Source organism: Cynara cardunculus, unplaced genomic scaffold (genome assembly GCF_001531365.2).
Source record: "Cynara cardunculus var. scolymus isolate 2C unplaced genomic scaffold, CcrdV1 Un_Scaffold_2175, whole genome shotgun sequence".
Classification (NCBI taxonomy): Eukaryota; Viridiplantae; Streptophyta; class Magnoliopsida; order Asterales; family Asteraceae; genus Cynara; species Cynara cardunculus.
Window position 1 is genome coordinate 34,707 of NW_020201004.1, and position 23,251 is coordinate 57,957.

At 38.2% G+C, this 23,251-nt stretch overlaps 2 protein-coding genes across 7 annotated transcripts in view; one reads left to right on the forward strand and one right to left on the reverse strand.

Annotated features, from left to right (window-relative positions):
• LOC112502918 (calcium-transporting ATPase 10, plasma membrane-type-like) overlaps window positions 1-17,868 on the forward strand; it is a 35,214-nt gene extending 17,346 nt beyond the window's left edge. For 3 of the 6 annotated variants that reach the window (XM_025106936.1, XM_025106935.1, XM_025106938.1), the window contains exons 18-34: window positions 5,510-5,647; window positions 6,001-6,066; window positions 6,154-6,252; window positions 13,818-13,928; window positions 14,186-14,356; window positions 15,190-15,249; window positions 15,455-15,619; window positions 15,721-15,837; window positions 15,957-16,055; window positions 16,195-16,332; window positions 16,411-16,511; window positions 16,596-16,641; window positions 16,734-16,868; window positions 16,933-17,040; window positions 17,119-17,210; window positions 17,301-17,413; window positions 17,570-17,868. In XM_025106936.1, coding sequence (XP_024962704.1) covers window positions 5,510-5,647; window positions 6,001-6,066; window positions 6,154-6,252; window positions 13,818-13,928; window positions 14,186-14,356; window positions 15,190-15,249; window positions 15,455-15,619; window positions 15,721-15,837; window positions 15,957-16,055; window positions 16,195-16,332; window positions 16,411-16,511; window positions 16,596-16,641; window positions 16,734-16,868; window positions 16,933-17,040; window positions 17,119-17,210; window positions 17,301-17,413; window positions 17,570-17,601 — 1,791 coding nt within the window. In that variant the 3' untranslated portion in view covers window positions 17,602-17,868. The remainder of the gene's footprint in view (window positions 1-5,509; window positions 5,648-6,000; window positions 6,067-6,153; window positions 6,253-13,817; window positions 13,929-14,185; window positions 14,357-15,189; window positions 15,250-15,454; window positions 15,620-15,720; window positions 15,838-15,956; window positions 16,056-16,194; window positions 16,333-16,410; window positions 16,512-16,595; window positions 16,642-16,733; window positions 16,869-16,932; window positions 17,041-17,118; window positions 17,211-17,300; window positions 17,414-17,569) is intronic. The other 3 variants (XM_025106937.1, XM_025106939.1, XR_003067802.1) reach the window with 2 other exon arrangements.
• On the reverse strand, window positions 17,802-23,018 carry LOC112502920 (protein MANNAN SYNTHESIS-RELATED 1-like). The gene is made up of 7 exons (XM_025106940.1): window positions 22,904-23,018; window positions 22,709-22,826; window positions 22,161-22,299; window positions 19,672-19,745; window positions 19,272-19,354; window positions 18,581-19,148; window positions 17,802-18,359 (listed from the first exon to the last, which is right to left on the reverse strand). The coding sequence occupies exons 2-7, from the start codon at window positions 22,805-22,807 to the stop codon at window positions 18,099-18,101; spliced, it is 1,224 nt and encodes a 407-aa protein (XP_024962708.1). The 5' UTR covers window positions 22,808-22,826; window positions 22,904-23,018; the 3' UTR covers window positions 17,802-18,098.
• Between the last annotated feature and the right edge of the window lie 233 nt (window positions 23,019-23,251).

Sequence of the window (23,251 nt, forward strand, 5' to 3'; positions counted from 1 at the left end):
CGCAGTAGTGTTTGAAGCCATGTGAGCTCAGCAACAGTATCGGCTAGAGCTTTGTATTCAGACTCTGTTGATGATCGAGAGACAGTCCTTTGTTTTCGTGCAGACCATGATACTAGGTTTGAACCAAGATARATAGCATATCCCCCAGTGGATCGACGGTCGTCAGGGCAACCAGCCCAGTCAGCATCGGAGAAGCCAGTTAGGGAGTTGTAAGCAGAATCAGTGTAGGCATGAAGGATTGTGCCTGAATCATGCATGATTCGTAAACCATAGTCAGCAGTGCCTTGCAAGTAACGAAGAATTCGTTTGACTGCCGTCCAATGATTTTCATTGGGGGACTGCATAAATTGGCAGACTTTGTTGACCGCGAAAGTAATATCCGGACGAGACAATGTCACATACTGAAAGGCACCCACAATTTGGCGGTACTTGACCGGATCAGCAAACGTAACGCTATCACCAAAAGCAAGATTAGCATTAGTGGTCATAGGAGATGAAGTCGGTTTAGCATTAGACAGGCCTGCGCGTTGCAAGAGTTCAAGGATGTATTTCCGTTGTGATAGAATCATTTCATGACCCTGACTGGTCACTTCAATACCGAGAAAATAAGACAAGCGACCCATATCCTGAACAGCAAAAGATTGGCTAAGACGTTGTACCACTTTGTCAATAGCCTCCGGGTTGTTTCCTGTCAAAAGAATGTCATCAACATAGACTAGCATGTACAAAATGGTGCCCCTGTGGGAGTAAATGAACAAGGAAGGGTCCGTTTTGGAGCCCTGAAAGCCAAGAGAATGAAGGACCGTAGAAAGTTGATGAAACCACGCTCTAGGGGACTGCTTTAATCCATATAAGGATTTGTGAAGTAGGCAAACATGATCGGGTTTGTCCGGGTCAACGAACCCTGGTGGCTGTTGCAAATAAACTGTCTCGTTGAGATCACCATGTAGGAAGGCATTTTTCACATCAAGTTGCCTTAGAGACCATTTCTGTGTTGCGGCCAGAGATAGAACAACACGTATGGTGGTCGATTTGACCACGGGACTGAACGTCTCCTGATAATCAATGCCTGGTTGCTGCCGAAACCCTTTGGCTACTAGTCGTGCCTTGTAACGTTTTATTGCCCCTGTTTGGTCTCTTTTTAATTTGTATACCCACTTGCAATCAATTACGTTGGAATTTGGAACGCATGGTACTAATGTCCAAGTACCATTCCGCATCAGCGCCGAATACTCGTCAGCCATGGCGGTACACCACTGAGGGTACCCGTTAGCAATAGTAAAGGTGGTCGGTTCGGTGTCAGGTGAAGGATGATGGGTATGGTATGAGGAGGCATTGTAAGGTTTGGTTTGTTTGGGATTGGGGCGTAGGTTGGGTGGTCGAGTACGGGTGGGTTGTTCGGTGGTAGAGGAGGGGGGTAGGGGTAGGCTGCGGTGGTGGTTCGGTGACTATGGAACGGCGGTGATAGGTGTGGATAAGGGGTGGTTGGGCCGTAGGGTGGTCATTAGGAGGGGTGGTGGTAGGTGTTGTTTCTTGTAGGACAGTTTGCATTGTAGGTGCGGTGGAGGGTGTCGGTTCTGGTGGAGCATAATGTTCATTAGGTCCTGTGGAAGATGAAGAGGTGGGTGGGAGGTCAGATTTGGGATAGGTGGAGACGTAAGGATTTGGAGTGGTTGGAGGAGATGTTTGGAAAGGAAATGATTGTTCATTAAATCGAACATGATGGGCTACGTAAAGACGATCAGACTGTGGGTCGCAACACCGATAGCCATGATGAGCGGTGCTGTAACCAAGGAACACACAAGATGTAGAGCGGAAGTCAATTTTATGTTTATTGTATGGACGGAGATGAGGGTAGCATTGACATCCAAAAACCCAAAGAAAGGAAAAATCGGGTTTGTGTTTGAACACATGTTCAAATGGTGAGGTGTTTGAGTTGGTTCTGGATGGCATTCGATTAATAAGATAGACTGCAGTGTCAAAAGTAAAATGCCAAAACCGTTTTGGAACATAGGATTGAGCAAGTAAAGTAAGACCGGTTTCAACAACATGTCGATGTCGTCGTTCAACAAAGCCATTTTGTTCGCTTGTATGGGAACATGAGAGGCGATGGGTGATGCCTAGAGGAGAGAGGAATTGGGAGAGATTCCGAAACTCGCCTTCCCAGTCGGTTTGGACAGATTTCAGTTTGGTTTGAAAATGCCTTTCAACCATCGCAAGGAATCGTTTAAAAGTGGCATAAACATCAGATTTTAGTTTTAATGGAAAGATCCACATAAATCTGGAGTAATGATCAACACAYAGCAGAAAATAATTGTGACCATCAAAAGAAGGAACAGGAGCGGGCCCCCATACATCACAGAAAACCAAATCCAAAATGTGCGAACTTTTATAWGTAGATGGTAACAAATGAAGTTTAGACGATTTGCCAACAGAACATGAATCACAAAAAGTACTATCACACTTATTTTGTAAAGGTAAATGATATTTAGATAACATGGACTTCAAAAGTTGTGGATGTGGATGTCCAAGTCTTTGGTGCCATGTGGTGGAAGACGCACGTGTGGTAGAAAACGACATTTTCTGAACAGGCTGAGGCCGAGGAAGACAGAAGGAGTAGAGACCACCATTACTTGGACCAGTGAGGAGGATAGTGTGTGTGAACTTGTCCTTCACAGCAAAGAAAGTAGAGTGAAATTCAAAGTACACATGGTTATCAAAACAAAATTTTTGAACATAAAGTAAGTTCTGTTTTATGTCACGTACGTGTCGTATGTCTTTAAGGGAAAATGTTTTGTTTGGTGAATGAAGTTGTGAGGAACCAATGTGTAGAATGGGTAAACTCTTACCATTGCCAACGTGAAGGTTGTCCTCACCGTAGTAGGCCTCAGAGTTATCGAAGCTAGATAGGTCCGGTGCAACATGATGGCTAGAGCYTGTATCCGGAAGCCAAGCTTGTGACCGGTAATTTGTAAAGATGGCAGAAGGTGGTTGTCTCGTCCTCATAGGAGCAGGGTCTCGATTGGGGCAATGAGACGGGATATGACCAATCCCACACCTGTTGCATGTGCCAAAAACAGTGTTTTGATTAGAAGCCCAACTAAATTGATTACGGTTACCTCCTCCTTGACTTCTGTTGTTGTAGTTTTCTCGTCCGCGTCTAGAATCACGTCCACGGCCACGGTTATTCCCAGATCTGTTGGTGTAAAAGGCATGTGCAGGCTATGCAGGCTGTGCATTAACAGGCTGAACTTGAAGACCAAGTTGTGACAGAAGCTGTTGAATAGCTTGAAGTTGATCCGGTTGAGGAGTAGACGAGGTGGCACCAGGAACCGCTGAGTTGCGGTTGTTCGTGACAGTCGAGAATGCTTAAGGCGGAGAGATGCCAGTTGCAGATTTCTTGATCATGTAGTCATGGTCTGATAGCAGGCCATGAAGTACTGCAAAGGCAGTTGGGAATTGGCGACCAAGGAGTGTTGACTTCAGCCCGTTGTATTCTTCTCTAAGACCCGAGATAACCAACATCACCAAATCTTTTTCTTTCATTGGTTCGCCTATATTGGCGAGAGCATCAACATATTCTTGAGCCCTGGTCAGGTATGCGGAGGAGGTTTCAGCAGGCTTCATCTCTAGTTTAAGAAGCTGAGTTTTTAGGGTGTATTTCCTAGATGATGTGTGAGGAGCGTAAGCACGTTCAAGAGACAGCCAAAGATCACGGGAGGTAAGTCCTTGAATGTGTTGGAACGACGCCTCAAAGATTTTAGAAATAATCAACATCCGTACATGAGCATCATTGGAAACCCATGCTGTGTAGTTAGGATTCGGTTGTGGTGGGGGCACTGTGGTGCTGTCGGCATCTTTTCCAGATGATGATGATGATGATGATGATGAGATAGTCATCGGTGGACAAGGAATGGTGCCATCAACATAGCCGAACAAGTTGTTTGTGACAAGGAACGGTTGAACCATTGTCTTCCAATAGCCATAGTTGTTTGGTGATAAAGTGAAGCCAAACTTGTGGGAGTTATGGGTGGTTTTCTCGGTTGGAGTGAAAGCTGCAACAGTTGTCATTGGACAGAAGGTGAGGCAGCCGTAGGGTAGAAGACGGGTGCGGTAGCTTTAGGGTTGCCTTGTGATGGCAGCGGTAGGGAGACGGCAGCGGTAGGGCAGCAGCTGTAGGGTGTTTAGGGCCGGCTGCGGTTGGGCAGCAGCTGTAGGGCGTTTAGGGCCGGCTGGGCAGCAACTGTTGGGCGTTTAGGGCCGGCTGCGGTAGGGCAGCAGCCGTAGGGCGTTTAGGGCCGGCTCTGATACCAAGATAAACTTGGTAATTGTGTGTGTATATACTGATTACAATCAGGGATATATATAAGAGATACATTTACACTCTAGACCCTCTAATATAATTATATATATATATATATATCACACTTAATTGTCTAATATGCTATATAAAAGTATGCATTACAAGATATTTTGGCATGTTTGCTTTACCTGAAAATGTTATACACTTAAATATATTCAAGATATGCATGATGACATGTTTTTGATACAAGTATCTGTTTTACACGCAAGACATGAAATTGTTTATATGTTATGATACAAGTATGTGTTACACAAGGCACAAAAGTTTCTACATGTTATGTATGACCATAAATATCCAATGTATGAGATATTACAAGATGGGTTGTATTGCAAACGAACCTTATGGGGCAGCCTCTATGGACACGGGGGGTTAGCAAATGTCAAGACAAGTATGACATACTTGCATGTTTCAAGTGAGTTCTCAAAAGAATGTTTATGCATGACAAAAAGATTATTTTGTGCATCATCAAGTGTTTTAGTGAAATACTATTCACAATTGTCAAGCATCACGAAAATTGTACATTCATGAAACCATAACTCTTCACTAAGCTTTTATCTTAAGTATCTTATGTATGTATCTCAGGGAATGAGTAAAGAAGGATATCATGAAGAAGTATTGTTCTAATCAATAGCAAGCTATTGAGTTACGTTTTTCGCTAGTATTTGAACTCTTTTGTAATCATAAAGCTAAGTATTATAAATAAAGTTAAATTTCAAGTTCATATACAAGACTTAGTAGTATCAATAAAAATGTAACGACACCCAAAGTAGGAATTGGGGCGTTACGAGTATGTCCTAACCAAGAGAACAATGATGATAACCTCGAGTTATTCGGACTTGCTTGTCCGAAATCATTTATAAAATTTGTTTGCGTAGATAAAAGTAATATAAATAATTTATTGTATTGGAATTTTCTAAAAAAGATACATTTGATACTCCATAGCACCTTTTAGAAGAAGTATGCACTCCATAATATAAATGGAGAAAAAAAGTTTTGTTTTGGGGGATGTAAAACTAACTGGCTGTAAGGGAAGTTCACTTCTTCCGTTTGTTACACATGGTCTTGTTTTGAGATCTACAAAAAGATTGTGGGTTTTAATCGTGTGTATGTGTGCAGTTTGTCTCATGTCTTTGCTATTTTCTTCAGATGACCGTGGTTGAAGCTTATATTTGCGGGAAGAAAATTGACACACAAAATAATAAGTCAGAATTACCATCCAAAGTTGTCTCTCTTCTCATTGAAGGAATAGCTCAAAATACAACTGGCAGCGTATTTACCCCCGAGGTAGATTATGAGGATTTATATCTTGAAAACTGTTTGTCCTTTATCAAATTATATCATGTTTTTATTGTTACATGGTTGTTTGTTGCATATAAATGATTGTGTTCACATTGTTTTGTTTTCTTATTGACTTGCTAAATGCCTATGTCCAGTAATGTAATTGCTCAAATATTCAATGTCCTAGATATGGTAGCTGGTGCTCTACAAATTGGGTTGAGTAACTAGATGGATCAAGTACTGTAATATGCATGAAACAAATATAGTACACTTTTGTATCTCATGATACATCATAGTGATATTCGCCTATATTGAAAATTGAAAATTTCTAACATGCAATTATTTATGACTTTCGATAGGGTGGTGGAAATATTGAGGTTTCTGGATCGCCAACAGAGAAAGCTATTCTTCAGTGGGGGGTTAATGTTAGTGCCCATCTATAACTCTTGATTTTGTTTTTGTTACATGTCTTGCACATCTTGTGATGCTTGCCATTCCTATGCGATATGCAGCTTGGAATGGATTTTGATGTTGTCAGGGCAGAGTCTTCAGTAGTTCATGCATTCCCATTCAATTCAGAGAAAAAGCGAGGTGGTGTCGCTGTGAAAGTGGTAATTCTACTCTTTGTTTTTTGAAACTATGTCGTGTTTACTTCGAGTAGTAAGTTACCTATGATGCAAGTCATGCTTTATCACTATTTTTTAAGTTACAAAGTCGGTTTTTTTCTCCTTATAGTACATTTGTTAAACATAGTATGATGTCCCACTAAGAAGATTCCCAAATTTCTTCACAGACTCGAGCATCTTTAAGGAATATGGTGGTGGCTTCTAGTAGCCTCCTCATAGTTCTAGCCTTTTAGTATGCAATATTTTCGTTTGTACATATTATATACTTTATAAGATTAGAGATGTAATCTTTACTGTTGATGCAAGTAAATAGTGGCCATTCATTTAAAAGTAGAGGCCTATATAAAGTTGTGGCATTCATTTGCCATGACACACTCGAGAACTCGAAACATTTTTTTAAGCTTTCATACAAGTACAAGTAATACCAACATTTTTTTCAACCTCTCTCTCTCTCTCTCTCTCTCAAAGCTTTGTGAAGTCTGTTGTAGTATATTTGAGTTAGTAGTAAGCGCTGCACATGAGCTTGTTGAAGCAACTCCGTGACATTTGGTATTAGAGCCAGGTTGGGGAGGATGGCAAAAACTTTGACACAAGTAGTGTGGAAATGATTGAGAACTATGGACGATAGGAGGCTTATCCCGGAGCAACCAATAACTATGGCAAGTCGAAAATGGATCTCAATGCATTTACTTCAGAGTTATTTCCATTTTACAAGTATGAAGAGTCATTCTTCAGAGTTAGCTCACCCGAATTCTGAAGTCTTCTTTTCCAGACGGAGCACCATGTAGAGCACCATGCAGAGCCTTTGCATAGTGCATTCAAAGCCTTTGCATAGTGCATTCAAAGCCTTTGCATAGTGCATGCAGAGCTTCTGGCTTGCCTATACAGAGTCTGAAGTCTAAAGAGTTTTACTTCAGAGTTATTTCAAGAGTACAAGTCTGAAGTCATTCTTCAGAGTTATTTCAAGAGTATAAGTCTGAAGAGTCGTTCTAAATTACTTCTAAGTTTAATATCAATTTACTGATGTAGTTTTATTTCTAAATTTAATTTAATTCTAGGGTTAACTTCATTTTAACTAATTATTGATATAGTTTCATTTCTAAATTCAAGTTTGAAGAGTCATTTTTCAGAGTTATACTTCAGAGTTATATTTCAGAGTTATTTCAAGAGTACAAGTCTAAAGTTGCATCGTACTTTCGATGATCATTCATATTTGTAAGATAAGTTCCTGACATGATTTAATTTTTTCAAATTATCCCGTGTAATACACGGGATCGAACCTAGTATATATATATATATGTATATTAATATATAAAGTATAATCGACCCAGATATATATATATATATATATATGACTTTTGGGTTCCAACACTAAGTGGGAGAACGATAAATATTATTATATATAATGCATCAACATTTTTTGATTCAAGTGCAACCCACTATCTATTTCAATGAATAAATAAAAAACTTATGTCACTTCGATTAGTAAAACTGTACGCCTGTGAACCGCCGCACCATCTCATCACCGCACCGTCTCACCGCTTAATCACAACCTCACATATTTAAGGCGCACGCGTCATCTTAGGAGAAGGAAGCGATGCCTCATACACGAAATTTAGACGCCGTGCCTTGAGGTGCACGCCTCTAGCTTTTTTTAACACAATGAAGCCAGTCGAGAGTTGGAGGATTTTTTGCGGCTATTGGCAGCCTATCTCGACTCATACCAGTGGGTAGGATAAGTGGGTTTGGGATTTAGATTCTAACGGGGTCTTTACTGTGAGAAAGTCGAGGGAATTGATAGATTGCTGGTTGCTCACAATGGGGCCGTAAATACCTTTGGTGTTCTTTTGTGCCAAAGAAAGTCAACAACTTCATTTGGAGAGTAAGGAGGGATTCCAGTAGTACCAAAGAAAGTCATCTTCATTTATTGCCAAAGAAAGTCAATACCTTTGGTCGCTCACAGGGGCTTCGATTTAGACTCTAGGCTTTGCCCGAAATGTAGCAGTGATGTAGAATCTCTAAATCATTGTTTTATTGACTGCCCGATTATTGCTCAGTTGTGGATTACAATCTTAGCTTGTTGTGGTGAAAATCTCCAATCAAGAAGATAGGCTGAAGATATGATTTTGGGTGCTGGCAACAGCGGTAGTGGGTCTGCTTTAGTTTTGGCAAAGGAAACAGTCTTTTCGTCTTTGGTTTTTGAAAGGGACGCTAGGATTGATACAAGGGAGATGATCTTCGAATCCGACCTCCTTTTTTTGGATCTCCAATAGGGCTAAGAGCAGGAAGCGTTCATGGTTGGAGTGGCTGAGCGGCTCCTATTGGCATAGATAAAGGTTGTTTTTTTTTTCTGGGTTTTGGGTTGGTTTTCCCTTGTTTCGGGTAGTTTTGTGTTTCCTACGTCTATCTTGTGCTACTTTGTCTTGTTCGGTGTTCTGCTCCTTGCAGAATTAGCCTTCTTGCTTTGTTGTTTTGTGTACTTCGTCGTTTCCTTTTCTAGTTTAATAATATGGCCTTTGTTAATCCCAAATCCAAGTATAACAACAAAGATTCAGTAAAAAGAACACAATTTGGCCATCAAATGTATTGATATTACCGAGAGAGAAATGAAGATACAATTATGCAAATATGATCAAAAGACTTGAACAAAACAAGTAAACTAAACTATTTATACCTTCAGGGTATTTACACTTTAAGCCCCTAGACTTGAATAAGAAATCTAAGTCATACATTCTCTCCTTTTTGAATTCAAGCATTCCATTTTAACTTCTTCCGAAGACCAAGATGAATTTTAATTCTCCTTAGATCATTTCTGAAACTCAACCTGTCTTGAATAACATTCGGTGCTCTGACAATTAGCTCTCAATCTCCTTTTTCAATCTTCTCCTTGGATTTGTCATCATCATTAAACTTCAAGTTTAATTTCTGTCTGATCAGCTTCAAGGTGCCATCTGAATATTTTTCAGCTTCTTTGAATGTCAAGAAACATTTCTTCAGCTTGGCATCCTGATATACAATTCCGAATTCAGGATCTTTAAGGATCATATTGGTTGGAAAATCTTCAATCTCTGGCAGACTTTGATTAGGTTGAAGTAGATTAACTCTCTTTTGATTGCTTTTAACACCCATCTGAAAATGTGTAATCAAGAAGTACTTGGCCTGTCTTTTCATAAACCTCTCCGCATTCAGAGCTAGAGTTACATTCTGAGGTCTGATAGTTCTTTGCCTCTTCTCATGATATAGAAACTCTAAGTCTTCTAGAACAAGATGAGTGAAGTATGCCTTGGTAAACATCCACTCTTTCCCGTCTTGTCTTAACACCTTGAATGTTCGATAGTATAAAGTGTAGAACTTCTTGGTTGAAATTTTCTTTATAGAAACTCTCTTTTTCTTGGTGTTCACATACTTCCTCATCTGTTATTGGGCTTTAAGCATGTATATGTACTCTATGATCTTCATTAAGTTTGCTTCTCTTCATCTTCTAGAAAAGCAATAGGTTTTGATACCGGGGCAGGTTCTGATTGATCAACAACAGGTGGATTAACCGGTTGTACTACTTGCTTCGTTCTTGATGGTTCAGGCATGTTGACCACATCATCAACTTCAAATTCATCGAACTCTACAAAATCTTCATCAAGAATGAAATCAAGTATATATTTCATCCTTAATTCTCAGCATTGCTTCTTCAGTCTTATCACCATCAGGCTCATCTGGATCAGGATCGATGTAGATGATATTGGTGAAATATCATTTATAGCTTTTAGCTCTTGCTCTCTAACTGCTGCATCCTCAGGATTTTCAACCGTTGGATCAGTTTCATTCACCAAAATGGCTTGTACCATTCTTCTTTCTCCTTCAGGCACATTCCACCAGAAACCTGAACATCACTAGTTTCTTCAATTACAATCCCTCGAATAATACAAACTATAATGTGATCCTTTAACCTATGAAGCTTCTCCCCCTCATGATGATCAGGACAATCGTGGTCATCATGCTTCTGTTTAAGAATTGAGGCTTGTGTCTTGCAAGTTTCTTCCAACGATTGACCTCTTTTAGACAATCTTTGTAGAGTATTCTCAATAGTAGTTGGAGAAGATGATCTAACAACTGTAGACAAAGAGTTAATACTGGATAAGACCTCTGACTTGAACTGGTTAAAATGATCTGTTGTAACCACATTTTGCTCAAGTTCTATTGACCGTCGTAACAACCCAAGTAAATCCGCATCTTCCAAATTCAGGGTAGGTTGAGAAAGTAATTTTTCATACAACAAAGACTTCAACTCATGAATTGACAGATCATTAGAAGGTTGTGGTTGTGGTGATGGGTCAGTAGTAACCGGGTCTTTACCTTTCAGCATTCGTTTGATAGAAGAAAGCTTGTCCATGAAAGTATCTTGAACAGCCTTTAGGGCGCCGTTCAGGTATTGCTGAAAACAAATTCTGGTAAGCTAACACCTGAACCACTTAGGTTACAAGTTGTCACAACAGTTGAATCAACTGTGTGGCCTACGTTCAGAGCTGGAATATCGTTAGCTGTCGTAAGCCTTCTAACCTATCCTTGTAGAAAACCTATAGGCGACTCCACTCTGGGTATTTCGGCTAAGTCACAAAGACTAGCGGTTTGAGCTACAAAATCGTCAGTAGAAAGTCTACCTATAACTGTATTTGGCTCTAGACTCAATTGTGTAAAGAAAGAAGTCGGTGACATGAGTGGGTGTCTACCTTGTTCAATATCTAAACCCTCCAAGTGAGAGCTAGATAGATTTTTTGCTATATCACCGTGAGAAAATGAAGCAAACATCTGTTGAGAGATGTGTGAGTGGATAGGTGGGTGTGCAAATGCGTTGTTGGGTCCACAATGTCTTGTTCAATACCATATCTCAACGGATGAGATATAGTAGCAGATGTGGCTTCCCGTCTAGTATATACGGTGTGGATAGAGAACTGTTCTTTTGTCCTTGTGACACGCTCACCATATTCTTTTTCTCTTCTTGCACCTACACACTCTCAACATTTTCAACTTGAGCTCCCTCGGTCCTCCTCTCTCCTTCTGCATTAGTAAACCGAGTGATTACATTTTGAACTCGTGATGCAGAAACAATTATATAGCTATCAGCACCATTCTCATCATCATCATCATCATCATTAGATGAGTTAACGTCAGCAGAAGCATTACCATCAACATTATGAATAGCAGTCACTGGCAGTTGACTCATCAGTAGAAATCATGATCAGGAGCACCCACAAACTCCATGCCACTCTCATTTACATTTTCCCTCAGCGCATCCCGATTAGGATCCCAGGTACCTGAGATCTTGCTCTCTTAGACCTAAAGGACCCTCACTTCGCTCTCTGATTCATGGGCTGCTTCTTGGATAGGTCCTTCCCGTTCTGGCTGGACCATTAGAGCATTTTCTTGCTTATAACCTATCACACATGGTGCATTCTGATCAGCGTAGGTTAATAAAGCTTCAGCTATGGGAAGTATGTCTTGATCCTCCACTTATGCTTCCTGAGATATTGCATCTCAAACTCCGGACCACATTCAGCATTTAACCTTTTTGGAATGTCCGGATTTGATCTAATTAGGAAATTACTAGAAATCTTTTAGAGAATTTAGATGCGTGAGGCAGAAAATTGAATTAGATGAAAATGAACAGAGATTACAAATGATTAGCGCCACTTATTTATAGGCTAAACAGGAAAGAAATAACAGACTAACAGAACTAGCAACCAGCTGTCTACCAGAATTAAAGTCACACCCGACAAATCTCCACCTTGACTTTAATTCTATTAAAGTATTAAACAGAAAAATTCTACTTCCAGCTATCAATGTTTAGGAGATCTAAACAATGTCTTAACTTGTTCAAAGAAACAGGTTTAGTAAGTGCATCAGCTGGGTTGTCATCGGTCTCACTTTCTTCACTTTTAACTCTTCTTTTTTATCGTATGAAATGATAACTAACGTCTATGTGCTTCGTTCTTTCATGATGCACCTGATCTTTCGCAAGACAAATAGCACTTAAAACTGTCACAAAAAATCACAGCTTAATCTTGATGAAACCCAAGATCTCCAAGCAGACCCTTCAGCCAAATCCCTTCCTTGGCAGCCTCTGTAAGTGCCATATATTCCGCCTTTGTGGAGGATAAAGCAACTGATGGCTGTAACTTTGCTTTCCAATTTACTGAGGCATGTCCAACAGTAACACATAACACGTTAATGATCTTCGAGTGTCAAGGTCGGCTGCATAATCTGAGTCTGAATACCTAGCAACAAAACTGTCTCCTTTTCCTCCATAAATGAGACCCACATCAGCTGAACCTTTAAGATATCGAAAAATATGTTCCACAGCAGCCCAATGTTCCTTTCGTGGACAAGCCATATAGCTCGAAACGACTCTAATGGAGGAATATGTTGAACATTTACGACAAGCTTTCCATGTACTACGCGACAACAAACTATATGTAAAACGCTGAAGAAATATTTGTTAGCCCAAGAGGTGGATTTTTAGCACAATCAAGGACAAAAGACTCGTGACTAATGAGGAGAAAGTGAAGGCAATCCAAGAGTGGGGTGGCACCAATCAAGGTGTTTGACTTACAGTCCTTCCTTGGTTAAGTGAACTATCATAACTGGCTCATCAAGGACTACTGGGCGAAGGTGGCCCCATTAACAGATTTGCCTAGAAGAACAAAACATGGACATGGAAATCCTTGGTCGACGACCACCTCGCAAGACCTCTGCACTTCTTTAATGCCTTTCCTACTGTCAATGGGGATAGAAATTCCTTGGCGAACTGTCAATGGACATAGAAATTCTTTGGCGAACTGATATGGTAGTTAATAAATACCATCACTTCATTATGCTCAACAGCAATTCCTTGGTGGACCATCAATGGAGTAATCTTCTTTTGTATTCATCTCTGCCGCAATCCCTGGACACGCTGGTTTTACCGTAGATGCATATACACTTGTACAGCAAAGGTTCTGTTATTGGCAGCCGACAATAAATAAATCATATAAATAATTTGGAAGGATACTGATCAAGATATCTATCTTTCTGGACAGCAAAATGTTTTTTAGTCCCTCCTAGTTTGCAGGAAGAAATTATCTATCTGATAAAAATCCCTTTTTTATTTATGTGGGCAAGGGTATCTATGTTCAAAATGTCTTCCATGGTGCTCTATAGGTTTTTTCTTACTGACAGGTTGTTGATTTGATGATGGATTACCCACAAACTACATGTTTTTCGTTCTTTGTTCCCTCATTGATAAAATCTGAACAAAGCTACTCTTATGCTTAGAATGAACTAAATTTACAAGAGTTTAAAAAAGCCTATTTTGACAAATTTTGGCCAAGATTTATATCACCATATCCTGCTTCGGCAGCAAAGCAAGCCTGGACATTGTGCTAGTGTTTAATCGTCATGTACATATTCCAACGCTTATTTCCCTATGAAAGATAAAGCACAGATTCGTATGTTCTCTGCTTGTGGTATAAGCTATTTTCTCAAAATATTTACCGTCTTTGTTATTGTTTTTTTTCCAGCCTAATTCTGAAGTTCATATACACTGGAAAGGAGCCGCAGAAATTTTGTTAGATGCATGTACAAGCTATCTGGATGACAATGAGAGCTTGGTGGCTTTGGATGGAGATAAGGTTCAAGAAACTAGTCTCTTACTGATGGATGATCATGATACTTATATCTTGTTAAGTAATCATTTGTTGTTCTTTGCAATTTTTATTGATGGTTCTTGTGGTGATCCATTTGTCTTTATCAGAAAGCATGCATTCTCTCATCTCGTCTCTACCGTTTTTGTTTGTTTATTCTGATTTATAGATAAAGGTTCATATGGTTTATTTCAAGCTGTTGTTTAAAATGTCTGGTTGGTTTCCTCAACTTGCCTTCTCTGCAGGTGCGATATTATAAAAAAGCGATTGAATCTATGGCTGCTGGAAGTTTGCGTTGTGTTGCTATTGCCTACCGAGCATGCAAAGGGGAAACTGTTCCAAATGATGAAGAGGAACTAGGCATTTGGCAAATGCCTGAGGATGATCTTGTTTTGCTAGCAATAGTTGGTTTGAAGGTACTTGCAGGGCCTTAATACATTTCATCACTCAATTATTACGATTTCATAATTTTCTTCACTATATCTTGAGGTGATTGTTGTGATAATCTTTTGCTATTTTGTGGGTTTGTCAGAATGAATGTGAGAATTTTCATCTGATTAACCATACATACAATCCCTATATTATTTTAAATCTACAACGGATCCTCTTATATTAAGGATTCAAAGTAACATAAAGCGAGAATAAAATAAAACAAAATCCCTTGTCTTTCTTGGTTGGACCAATAGGCGCATCTTATTTGAAGAGGGGCCTCATCAGCTCCTCTGGGAGCAGAGAAAAGGTGAAAGCTAATAAGAGAATTTTAAAACACTAAATGAATTTGTTCTATAAGTTTATAGCATATTGCTACTGAAGCATGATCACATTCACATTTGAGAAGGCACGTTCAGACCTAGTTCATTTTTGTAATAATGTTGCTTGGAGGGTCCTGGAGTAGCTTCTAAGTACTTCATTAGATTTTGTTGAATTTCAAAATGAAGGCAAGGGACAAAATTAGGAAAAATGTGAGGTAAAAGGTGGATTGTATAGGTATATCTGGTCTCTAATGTTTCAGGTTCGTTGATTTTTTCCTATATATGCAAAATCTAGTTGTAGATCTTTTTTTGTTTTTTTGCCAATAGATGTGTATCTGATGGTGAATATCTACTACATAAGTTAAATTATTGGGCAAATTTTTTTGCTTCATGGCCACTTTTGCCCGTGTGTGGTTTATGGTTATTTTTTGACTGTTATCTGCCTTTCTGACCAAGTGCCATGTGTAATTTGTTTCAATATATGGTTTTCTTTGTAGGATCCTTGTCGGTCAAATGTCAGAGATGCAGTTCAACTGTGCATTAAGGCTGGTGTGAAGGTAGTACAAGTCCTTGCGTCTCAGAATTTTGACTAATGATAATGTGAAATTGAATGTTTGCATGTGTTTGCTGATCATTTTTTTTGGTTGTAATAGACTGTCATCATGTGCATGTCTTCTATTCTAGATGCTTAATATTAAAATTTTAATTTTCCAAGAAATCTCTGGTACTGTTGTGAGTTGATGCAACCAATGGCTTTTTCAGGTAAGAATGGTGACGGGTGACAATCTTCAAACAGCAAGAGCAATAGCACTAGAATGTGGAATACTAGAGTCAAATGCAGACGCTAAAGAACCAAACCTAATTGAAGGGAAAGCATTCCGGGCATTGTCAGAAGAACAAAGGCTAGAAGTTGCCGAGAAGATATCGGTATATATATATATATGATTTTTGTTCCATTGTACTAAATAAATCAGCTTTTCCCTTTGTAAAATGAAAAAAAGGAACGCCTCATTTAATTTGCGAAACAGGTGATGGGGCGGTCTTCTCCTAATGATAAACTATTACTTGTACAAGCACTGAGGAAGAAAGGGCATGTTGTTGCTGTTACTGGAGATGGAACTAATGATGCCCCTGCATTACATGAGGTTAGAGAGTTTGCAGAAATTGAGTTACCATTTGCATGCTTAAATTCACACAGAAGTCATTCATGTGTTTCATTTAGTTCGTTATGAAATTATAATTTTGTGATTTCTTGGGAGTGTAGGCTGATATTGGTCTTGCAATGGGTATCCAAGGAACTGAAGTTGCAAAAGAGAGCAGTGATATTATTATATTAGATGACAACTTTGCTTCAGTTGTCAAGGTATATTTCCTTTGTCTTTTAATGTTCTTGTTATAGACCGGGCTATGTTTGTGTTGCTCTTGCTGTTTTTAATCACACTTATATTGACTGGTTGAAACTGAGACTCAAAATATCAACCAAACTGTATTTTGTTGATCAGGTTGTTCGATGGGGAAGATCTGTTTATGCCAATATCCAGAAATTCATTCAGTTTCAGCTAACTGTAAATGTTGCTGCCCTTGTAATTAACGTTGTCGCAGCGATTTCTTCAGGCGATGTCCCACTAAATGCAGTGCAGGTTTCTCTCTCTACCACTCTTCTTAAGAATATTAAAGATTGGATGCAAATGATGCTCTACTTTTTGTGTTCTTTGCAGCTCCTTTGGGTTAATCTTATCATGGACACTCTCGGCGCACTTGCTTTGGCCACTGAACCTCCAACAGATCACCTCATGGACCGAACTCCAGTTGGTCGAAGGTAAGAGTTTGTTTGTAATCATCAATATCCTTTTTTTTTTATGATGTTTGTTGATTAAAATCAGTCTTTTTGTTTTTGTTTCAGGGAACCTCTAATAACAAACATTATGTGGAGGAACTTGTTAATACAGGTATATCCGTGAAAAAATATATATATATATATATTATATATATATATATTTAGTTACTAATCCCCATACCATACCTCTGTGTGAAACTACAGGCTCTATACCAAGTGATGGTTCTCAATGTACTCAATTTTGAAGGCATAAAGATACTGAATTTAGAGCATGAGAGCAACGAGCATGCTAAGAAAACGAAGAACACACTTATTTTCAATGCTTTTGTCTTTTCTCAGGTGATGATTATAACTGTTCATCTTGTTGATTCTGGAAGTTGCTGACCAATTTAAATGCATGCAGATATTCAATGAGTTTAATGCTCGGAAGCCTGACGAGATGAATGTTTTCAAAGGAGTTACCAAAAACCGCTTATTTATGGGAATTATTGGTTTTACTATTCTACTTCAAGTGAGATCTCTCTCTCTCCCTAAATAATCAACAAATGCTCTCTTTGCATCTTGTTGTAATCACTTATCTTGCATTCAGGTCATCATAATCATGTTCTTGGGAAAGTTCACGACCACCGTTAGGCTGAGTTGGCAGTTGTGGCTTGTCTCTGTCGGAATTGGCATAATCAGGTTGGTTGATTTATGTGAATTTATGATTATGCATTCGATATATTATACGTTTATTTGGCCGAACTTACCGTTATTGGTTACTATGACCAGTTGGCCTCTTGCAGTTGTTGGGAAATTGATACCTGTTTCCAGGAGGCCCTTCAGTGAATACTTTTCTAGTATTATCTCGTCATGCATACCATCTCATAGGAGAAATATGGGAGGTACATCTCCTTTTCTTGCTCTCTCTCTCTCTCTCTCTCTCTCTCTCTTACACACACACACAAAAGTCGTTGAAACTGTAGTAGCATTTGGCTAGAGACGGTTTTAGTTGCAACTTATGTTTGTAAACCCGGATATAACTGATGATGCTTGTTCAGGTTCATTGAGAGGAAATGAGGAGGTTTTGTAAGGGTGTGGTTGGTTTTGCAGACAGCAAGATGTACATGGAGACAGTCGTGGTTTTATACTAACGATACAACCGTCAATAGGCTCTTGAGCTGCTGAATCATGTAAAAGCAAGTTGGTATATGATTTGACTGACTGACTGCCTTATAAACCCCAATCTTATGTTTGTAAATTGGATTTTGTACATATTCGGAATTTTTTTAGTGTTCTGTGTTTGTTTTTCTGATTGTATTATAAATCTTGTGCTGCTGCCGATGCTCCATTTGGCTTTTGCAAGTTGCATTGCATTATCCGATAGACCACTTTAAGAGGGATTATTTAGATATACAACTGGGAGAATTCTAATTTTCAATTCAGTTGTTAATTTGTTAAGGTTATTTTTGTAGTCTTGTTAAAATATATGACTTAACTTAGAGTCGCTTTATTTTCACTTTAAACCAAATAGAGGCGTTTTTACATATATTTTATTTTAGATTTCGATACGATTTTGCTTGCTTTTGTTTATGGACAAAAACAAGCGTATGCTGGGTGACTCCTCTTTGATATGTATGATGATATGTGATCTCGTGCTAAGGTTGATGTAACTTGAGCTGGCACAAAAACTTCCGTCTTCCTACTTGCGATTCTGTTTGCAACAACATTTGCGTAAAAAAGACCGGATTTTGCAGGCACAAAGACGTCACTAATCGAACATAATTTGAAGTCGATGAGCTTGAGTTCCAATTCTGACTTACCCTTCTCGGTTTCTTGCATTATGTCGTCCTGTTTCAAAAGTACAAACATTTAAATTGAAATCACAAGTTTTAGTAAATGCGTTATAATTTAGACTTTGGAACAAATAAAATATACATTTATAGAAATTTAAGTTATAATACTAAAATCAAAATTTGACAATTTATGGGGTCAGCTCACCCTTAACTCTTGGGCATAGATCAACCCGTCAAATCAAAACAATATAGGTAGAGGTAAAGGGAAGCTCGTACCTTTGTGAATGTGTTCGGATAAAAATCTTTTAGCACGTTAAGGCCATTATCTGATCTCGATTGATCAGTCACGTAGATCGTCGTATCTTTTTGATAACCGACCCTCCGTAGAAATTGTGCGATTTCCATCGGGTTATAGCAGCTTTTTATCCTGTTCATTCCGTCATTTCGACAAGCACTTGTCCCCACGATCTCACCCTTATAGTCAATGGCGATGAATTGACCATTCAATCCGTGCCCCTTTATCTTCCCAACGATCGAGTCCAGAACTTCTTGCAATTCGGGATTCAAATGGAGAGCCTCAAACGTCGCCCAACACGAGTGCGGGTTCATATCCTTGTCGACTTTCCCTTGGCTCGTGGTTGACGATGGAAAATAGGTTATAACCCGCAAGTATTGTGTGGTATAAAATAGAGGTTGGATATTTGTCAGGATGTAGTTCCGGTTTGCGTTGTAAGGAACTCTTACACTAACGAGTTTCAGTTCAGGATGTTTACGAGTTTCTACATGAACTACACCGCTCATGCTTGTTATGAATTTCTCAACATCGTAAATTTCATCGAAACCCCTGTAAGATTGTAGATGAAGTGTCAGTCCAATCGTCAACCATAAAACCAGACCCTACAAAATCGATTGACCGATTGGTTTGGCATGGTTCGGCCTAATTCAATATCATGATTCATGAACCAACCTTTTTTCACCATTGCTCCCAATGATATCTGGGAGCACAAGAGTTGCTCCAAGATGTTTAGCAACTAGCACAGCATTAGCAACCTGTGTGAACCATTCAATGTGAGTTATAGCACCATGCCAGTTTTGAGCTTATTGGAAAAGTCGGGTTTAATAAACAATAAGCTAAATTTTTGAGAAGTTATTTCAAATAGCTTATGGGTTTTTTTTATTTACTTTATAATTTTTTTTTTCGTAATTTGACATTGTCATATAACTTATCACTAAACATAATTATTTTATTACTAGTTTATTAACCAAAAGCTAGTTTTTCAGTTAACCATTAATTTATCAACTAGTTTGTTAAATATATAGTCAATATAAAATGAAAATACTCCAAAGAACAATGAGGGAGATCGAACCTGTGAAACATGATACTCGGGGCCGTCTGTTAATGAGAATGTAACAAAACCTTCCGAGTGGTTTGTGCCTTTTGCTACATTGAAATCGAACAGTACGATCACAAGCATATTTCATAAGAAAAATGTTTTTTAGTGAGTTAACTTAGGGGCGTTTACCAAATGCTTACTATATGTCACTTTTCTTATCAGTGAGTATGGCAAGAACTTGTACTTTTACCTGGGATAACAGACATAACAAAAATCGAGAATCTTACAGGATAAGTGAGCGAGAAGGCTTTTACCCAGCCTAGTCGAGATATAGGCCCAAGGGGCATCGATTGGGCTTATGTACTTCTACGTACCGGTGCTACAAATAAATAGTAAATGGAATGTGCATAGAAGAAGCTTGAACCCAAGACCTCCAATATAATTATATATAATATCATTTGGTTTTCTCACGTTGTTCATTCGGTTTTCTCACATTCCTTTTAGAAGTTCCCTTTCTATGATTTTCCCTAAACAAGTCTACATTTTATGGCGACAATATGAAATAAAATTACATATTATAAATATAATTAAATCATATCCAACAATTAATAGATTTCTCTCCTCGGGTTGGGTTCCGGTAAGAAGGAGAGCTAAGGTGAGAAGCGTAAGAAAGAATCTCCACCATCGGATGCATATTAGGATGAGATGTATTAGATCAATCCTTATATCAAACACAATTCATGAGTGAGTTTGAGATTAAATGTGATCAAAGATCCTATACTTCTCACCTTAACTTTGTTTCTCACACGATCATTCGTCTTTCCTCCTCTTTATCTCTCTCCTCTCTCTCTCTCTCTCTCTCTCTCTCTCTATATATATATATATATATATATATATACATGGGGGGGAGCCAGACCCCATGGTCCCCTCTATATATACCTTATGGACAAAAAGCAAAGTGACAGGAACAAACATTGATTTTTTGAGGAGTCATAATTTTTGAAATAGGCACACCGTTTAGCCGATGCACGGGCAAGAGTGGGCACGACGTGCGAGGAACGGGCGCGCGGCGTGGGGGAACGGGCGCGCGGCGTGGGGGAACGCATGGGGGAACGGGCGCACGGCATGGGGAACGGGCGCGCCGCGGCATGGGGAACGGACGCGTCGCGGCATGGGGAACGGGCGCGCCGTGTGCGGGGAACGGGCACGGCGTGCAGGGAACGAGCGACGTTCTCGTGATCGAGGCACGACGTGGGGGCTTGCGTGCTGGGCGTCACGCATTTGGCTAACCTCTTCGTGCCACACCCCGTGCCTTGGGTATATATATATATGGGATAGTTTATTTTACATACCATCTAAATCTAAACTGTACAAACTTCATTCATTCAAATCATTTTTTTATTTTATTTTTCATTTTTTTCAAATTATGAGGGTTGATTAGTCAATAATACATAAAACAATTTCATCAAGAATATATGAGGGTTGATTAATCAAGAATATATGACATGAATTTCATCAACATGAGAAATAGATGAAACGATTTCATTTTCACATAGAAACAAAAATACATTAAACAATTTCATCAAAGAAAAGAACTATGTAAAACAATTTTATCATATTAAACACTTTCGTGAAACAATTTTATTCAATTAGACAATAAACCACATGGTTTATACGGTTTGTTAGATTTTACTGGTTTATAAAATAACCTTAGCCTTGTGTATATTTATAATTTTAATGTTTCATGTTTATAAAATAAAATTAGTTTTTTAGAAATTTGAATAAAACACTCCTAATAATGCTACACATGTATGAATTGTGGAATTAGTTGTTTTTTATCCATTCATAATCAATACAAAAAACAAAATATTAATGGTGGGATGCGATTAATTTTATTTTATTTCAGATAAGATATATGTTGACATTAAATCGAATACAAAAGGGAGATAAAAAATTAATAATCACATACAATAATTAATATGTTGTATGGGATTTTATTTTGTGACAATCGATCACTGAAAACTTATTATTTTGCTCTATGTATATAATAGGTTTATGCAATGAATTAATTAATAGGTTCTTGCTTCTATTAGTTTCTAATTTTAAAAATAATTTGAGAATTGGCTTAAATTAACGAGCATACTATTACCAAACTACTCTTATATTATATGTTAAATGTAGTTGATTTTCAATTTATTTCAAATGGTTAGTTGGCATCTATATGGAGTTTCAAGAATTAAAACCATTGAAGAAAGGTTTTTAGATTGTCTCATAATGTGTGTGGATTTGTTATCAAAATTAGTGGTCTTTTACAAAATAGGGGTATTTTTTTTAGTGATTCCGTCCCAGGGCATCAAAAACTCAGAACAGACCCTACACTTTCCAACAATCCATTTTGATAGTCACAAATGTTTACCTTACCGATAAGGTAATTAATTAAGTGAATATGTTAACTCTTGCTGATAAGTGCATACACGGTAAGCATTTGATAAAAACGAACCCAGATGTAATTAATTACTTACGTAGCAAAGAATTGTTCCAACAAAGCTTTAACCTTTCGCCATCTTTTTTGAGTGTCTCATTAGTAAGTTGAATAAGACTGTGCTTGGTAATTTTGAAGACATCTTGTTCCACATTTGATGTCATTATTGGGACATCAATCTGCAATTTTTTATTCAAAGACAACAAACAATTTATTAAAGTAATAAAAAATACAGGATCCTACAAACAAATAAAATAATTAGTTTCGATCTAAAAAAAAGTAGAAACAAATAAAATTTGATGGAAACATATATAGCATATAATTATATAACTGAATCGTGCCCAAATAACGAAATAGATAAAATAATCGGTTTTAATTTTAAAAAAATATTCTTCTTAATCTTTCAGTAATATATTTCAACAAAAAATGTAGATCCTATATTTATGTTCTTGTAATCATTACAATTACATCATTAATTTTGAGTTAAAGGATTTTACGAAAGTAAAGATAAAATATTTAGTGAAAATTGTTGAAGTTAAGGATATTATGAAGAATTTAGTGGAAGATATGATTGTTAGAAATACTTACGAAAACATCAGCATCAAAGTGATCCCTTTTGATCATGTTGGCAAGCATCAGAAACATGGAAAAAGTAAGAATGGCACCCATAATCTGCCGCACATCCATCGTCGCACTACTTTTCTTACTGCCAAAGAAACAAAAGTTAAGAAGCAAGAATTTTGGGCTTTTCTTACATATAGAATAGATAGATATGAGATTTACCTTTTGTTGCTTGACGTTCCATAAATAGAGAAAATAAGGGAATGCAGAAGGTAGAGAGAAAAGAAGAGGGAAAGCTTAAATTTGGTATGTGGACAGCTTGCAAACTTGATGAGCTATAGTTGTTCGAGAGCCCAATAGCACATTAAACTTTGCAGGGAAAAACTGTTAGAGCTTTATTTGTGAATCGGTGATGGGCATTTGGGAGGTGATTGATAACCACCAAGTTGGACACGTCTATTGGAATTTGGTGACACATGTCCTAATAACAAATTATTATGTTTATTTCTCTCTCAAACCCTTTTATCTCTCTCTCAAACCCTTTAAACTCAGTTATAATCTATATCTCTC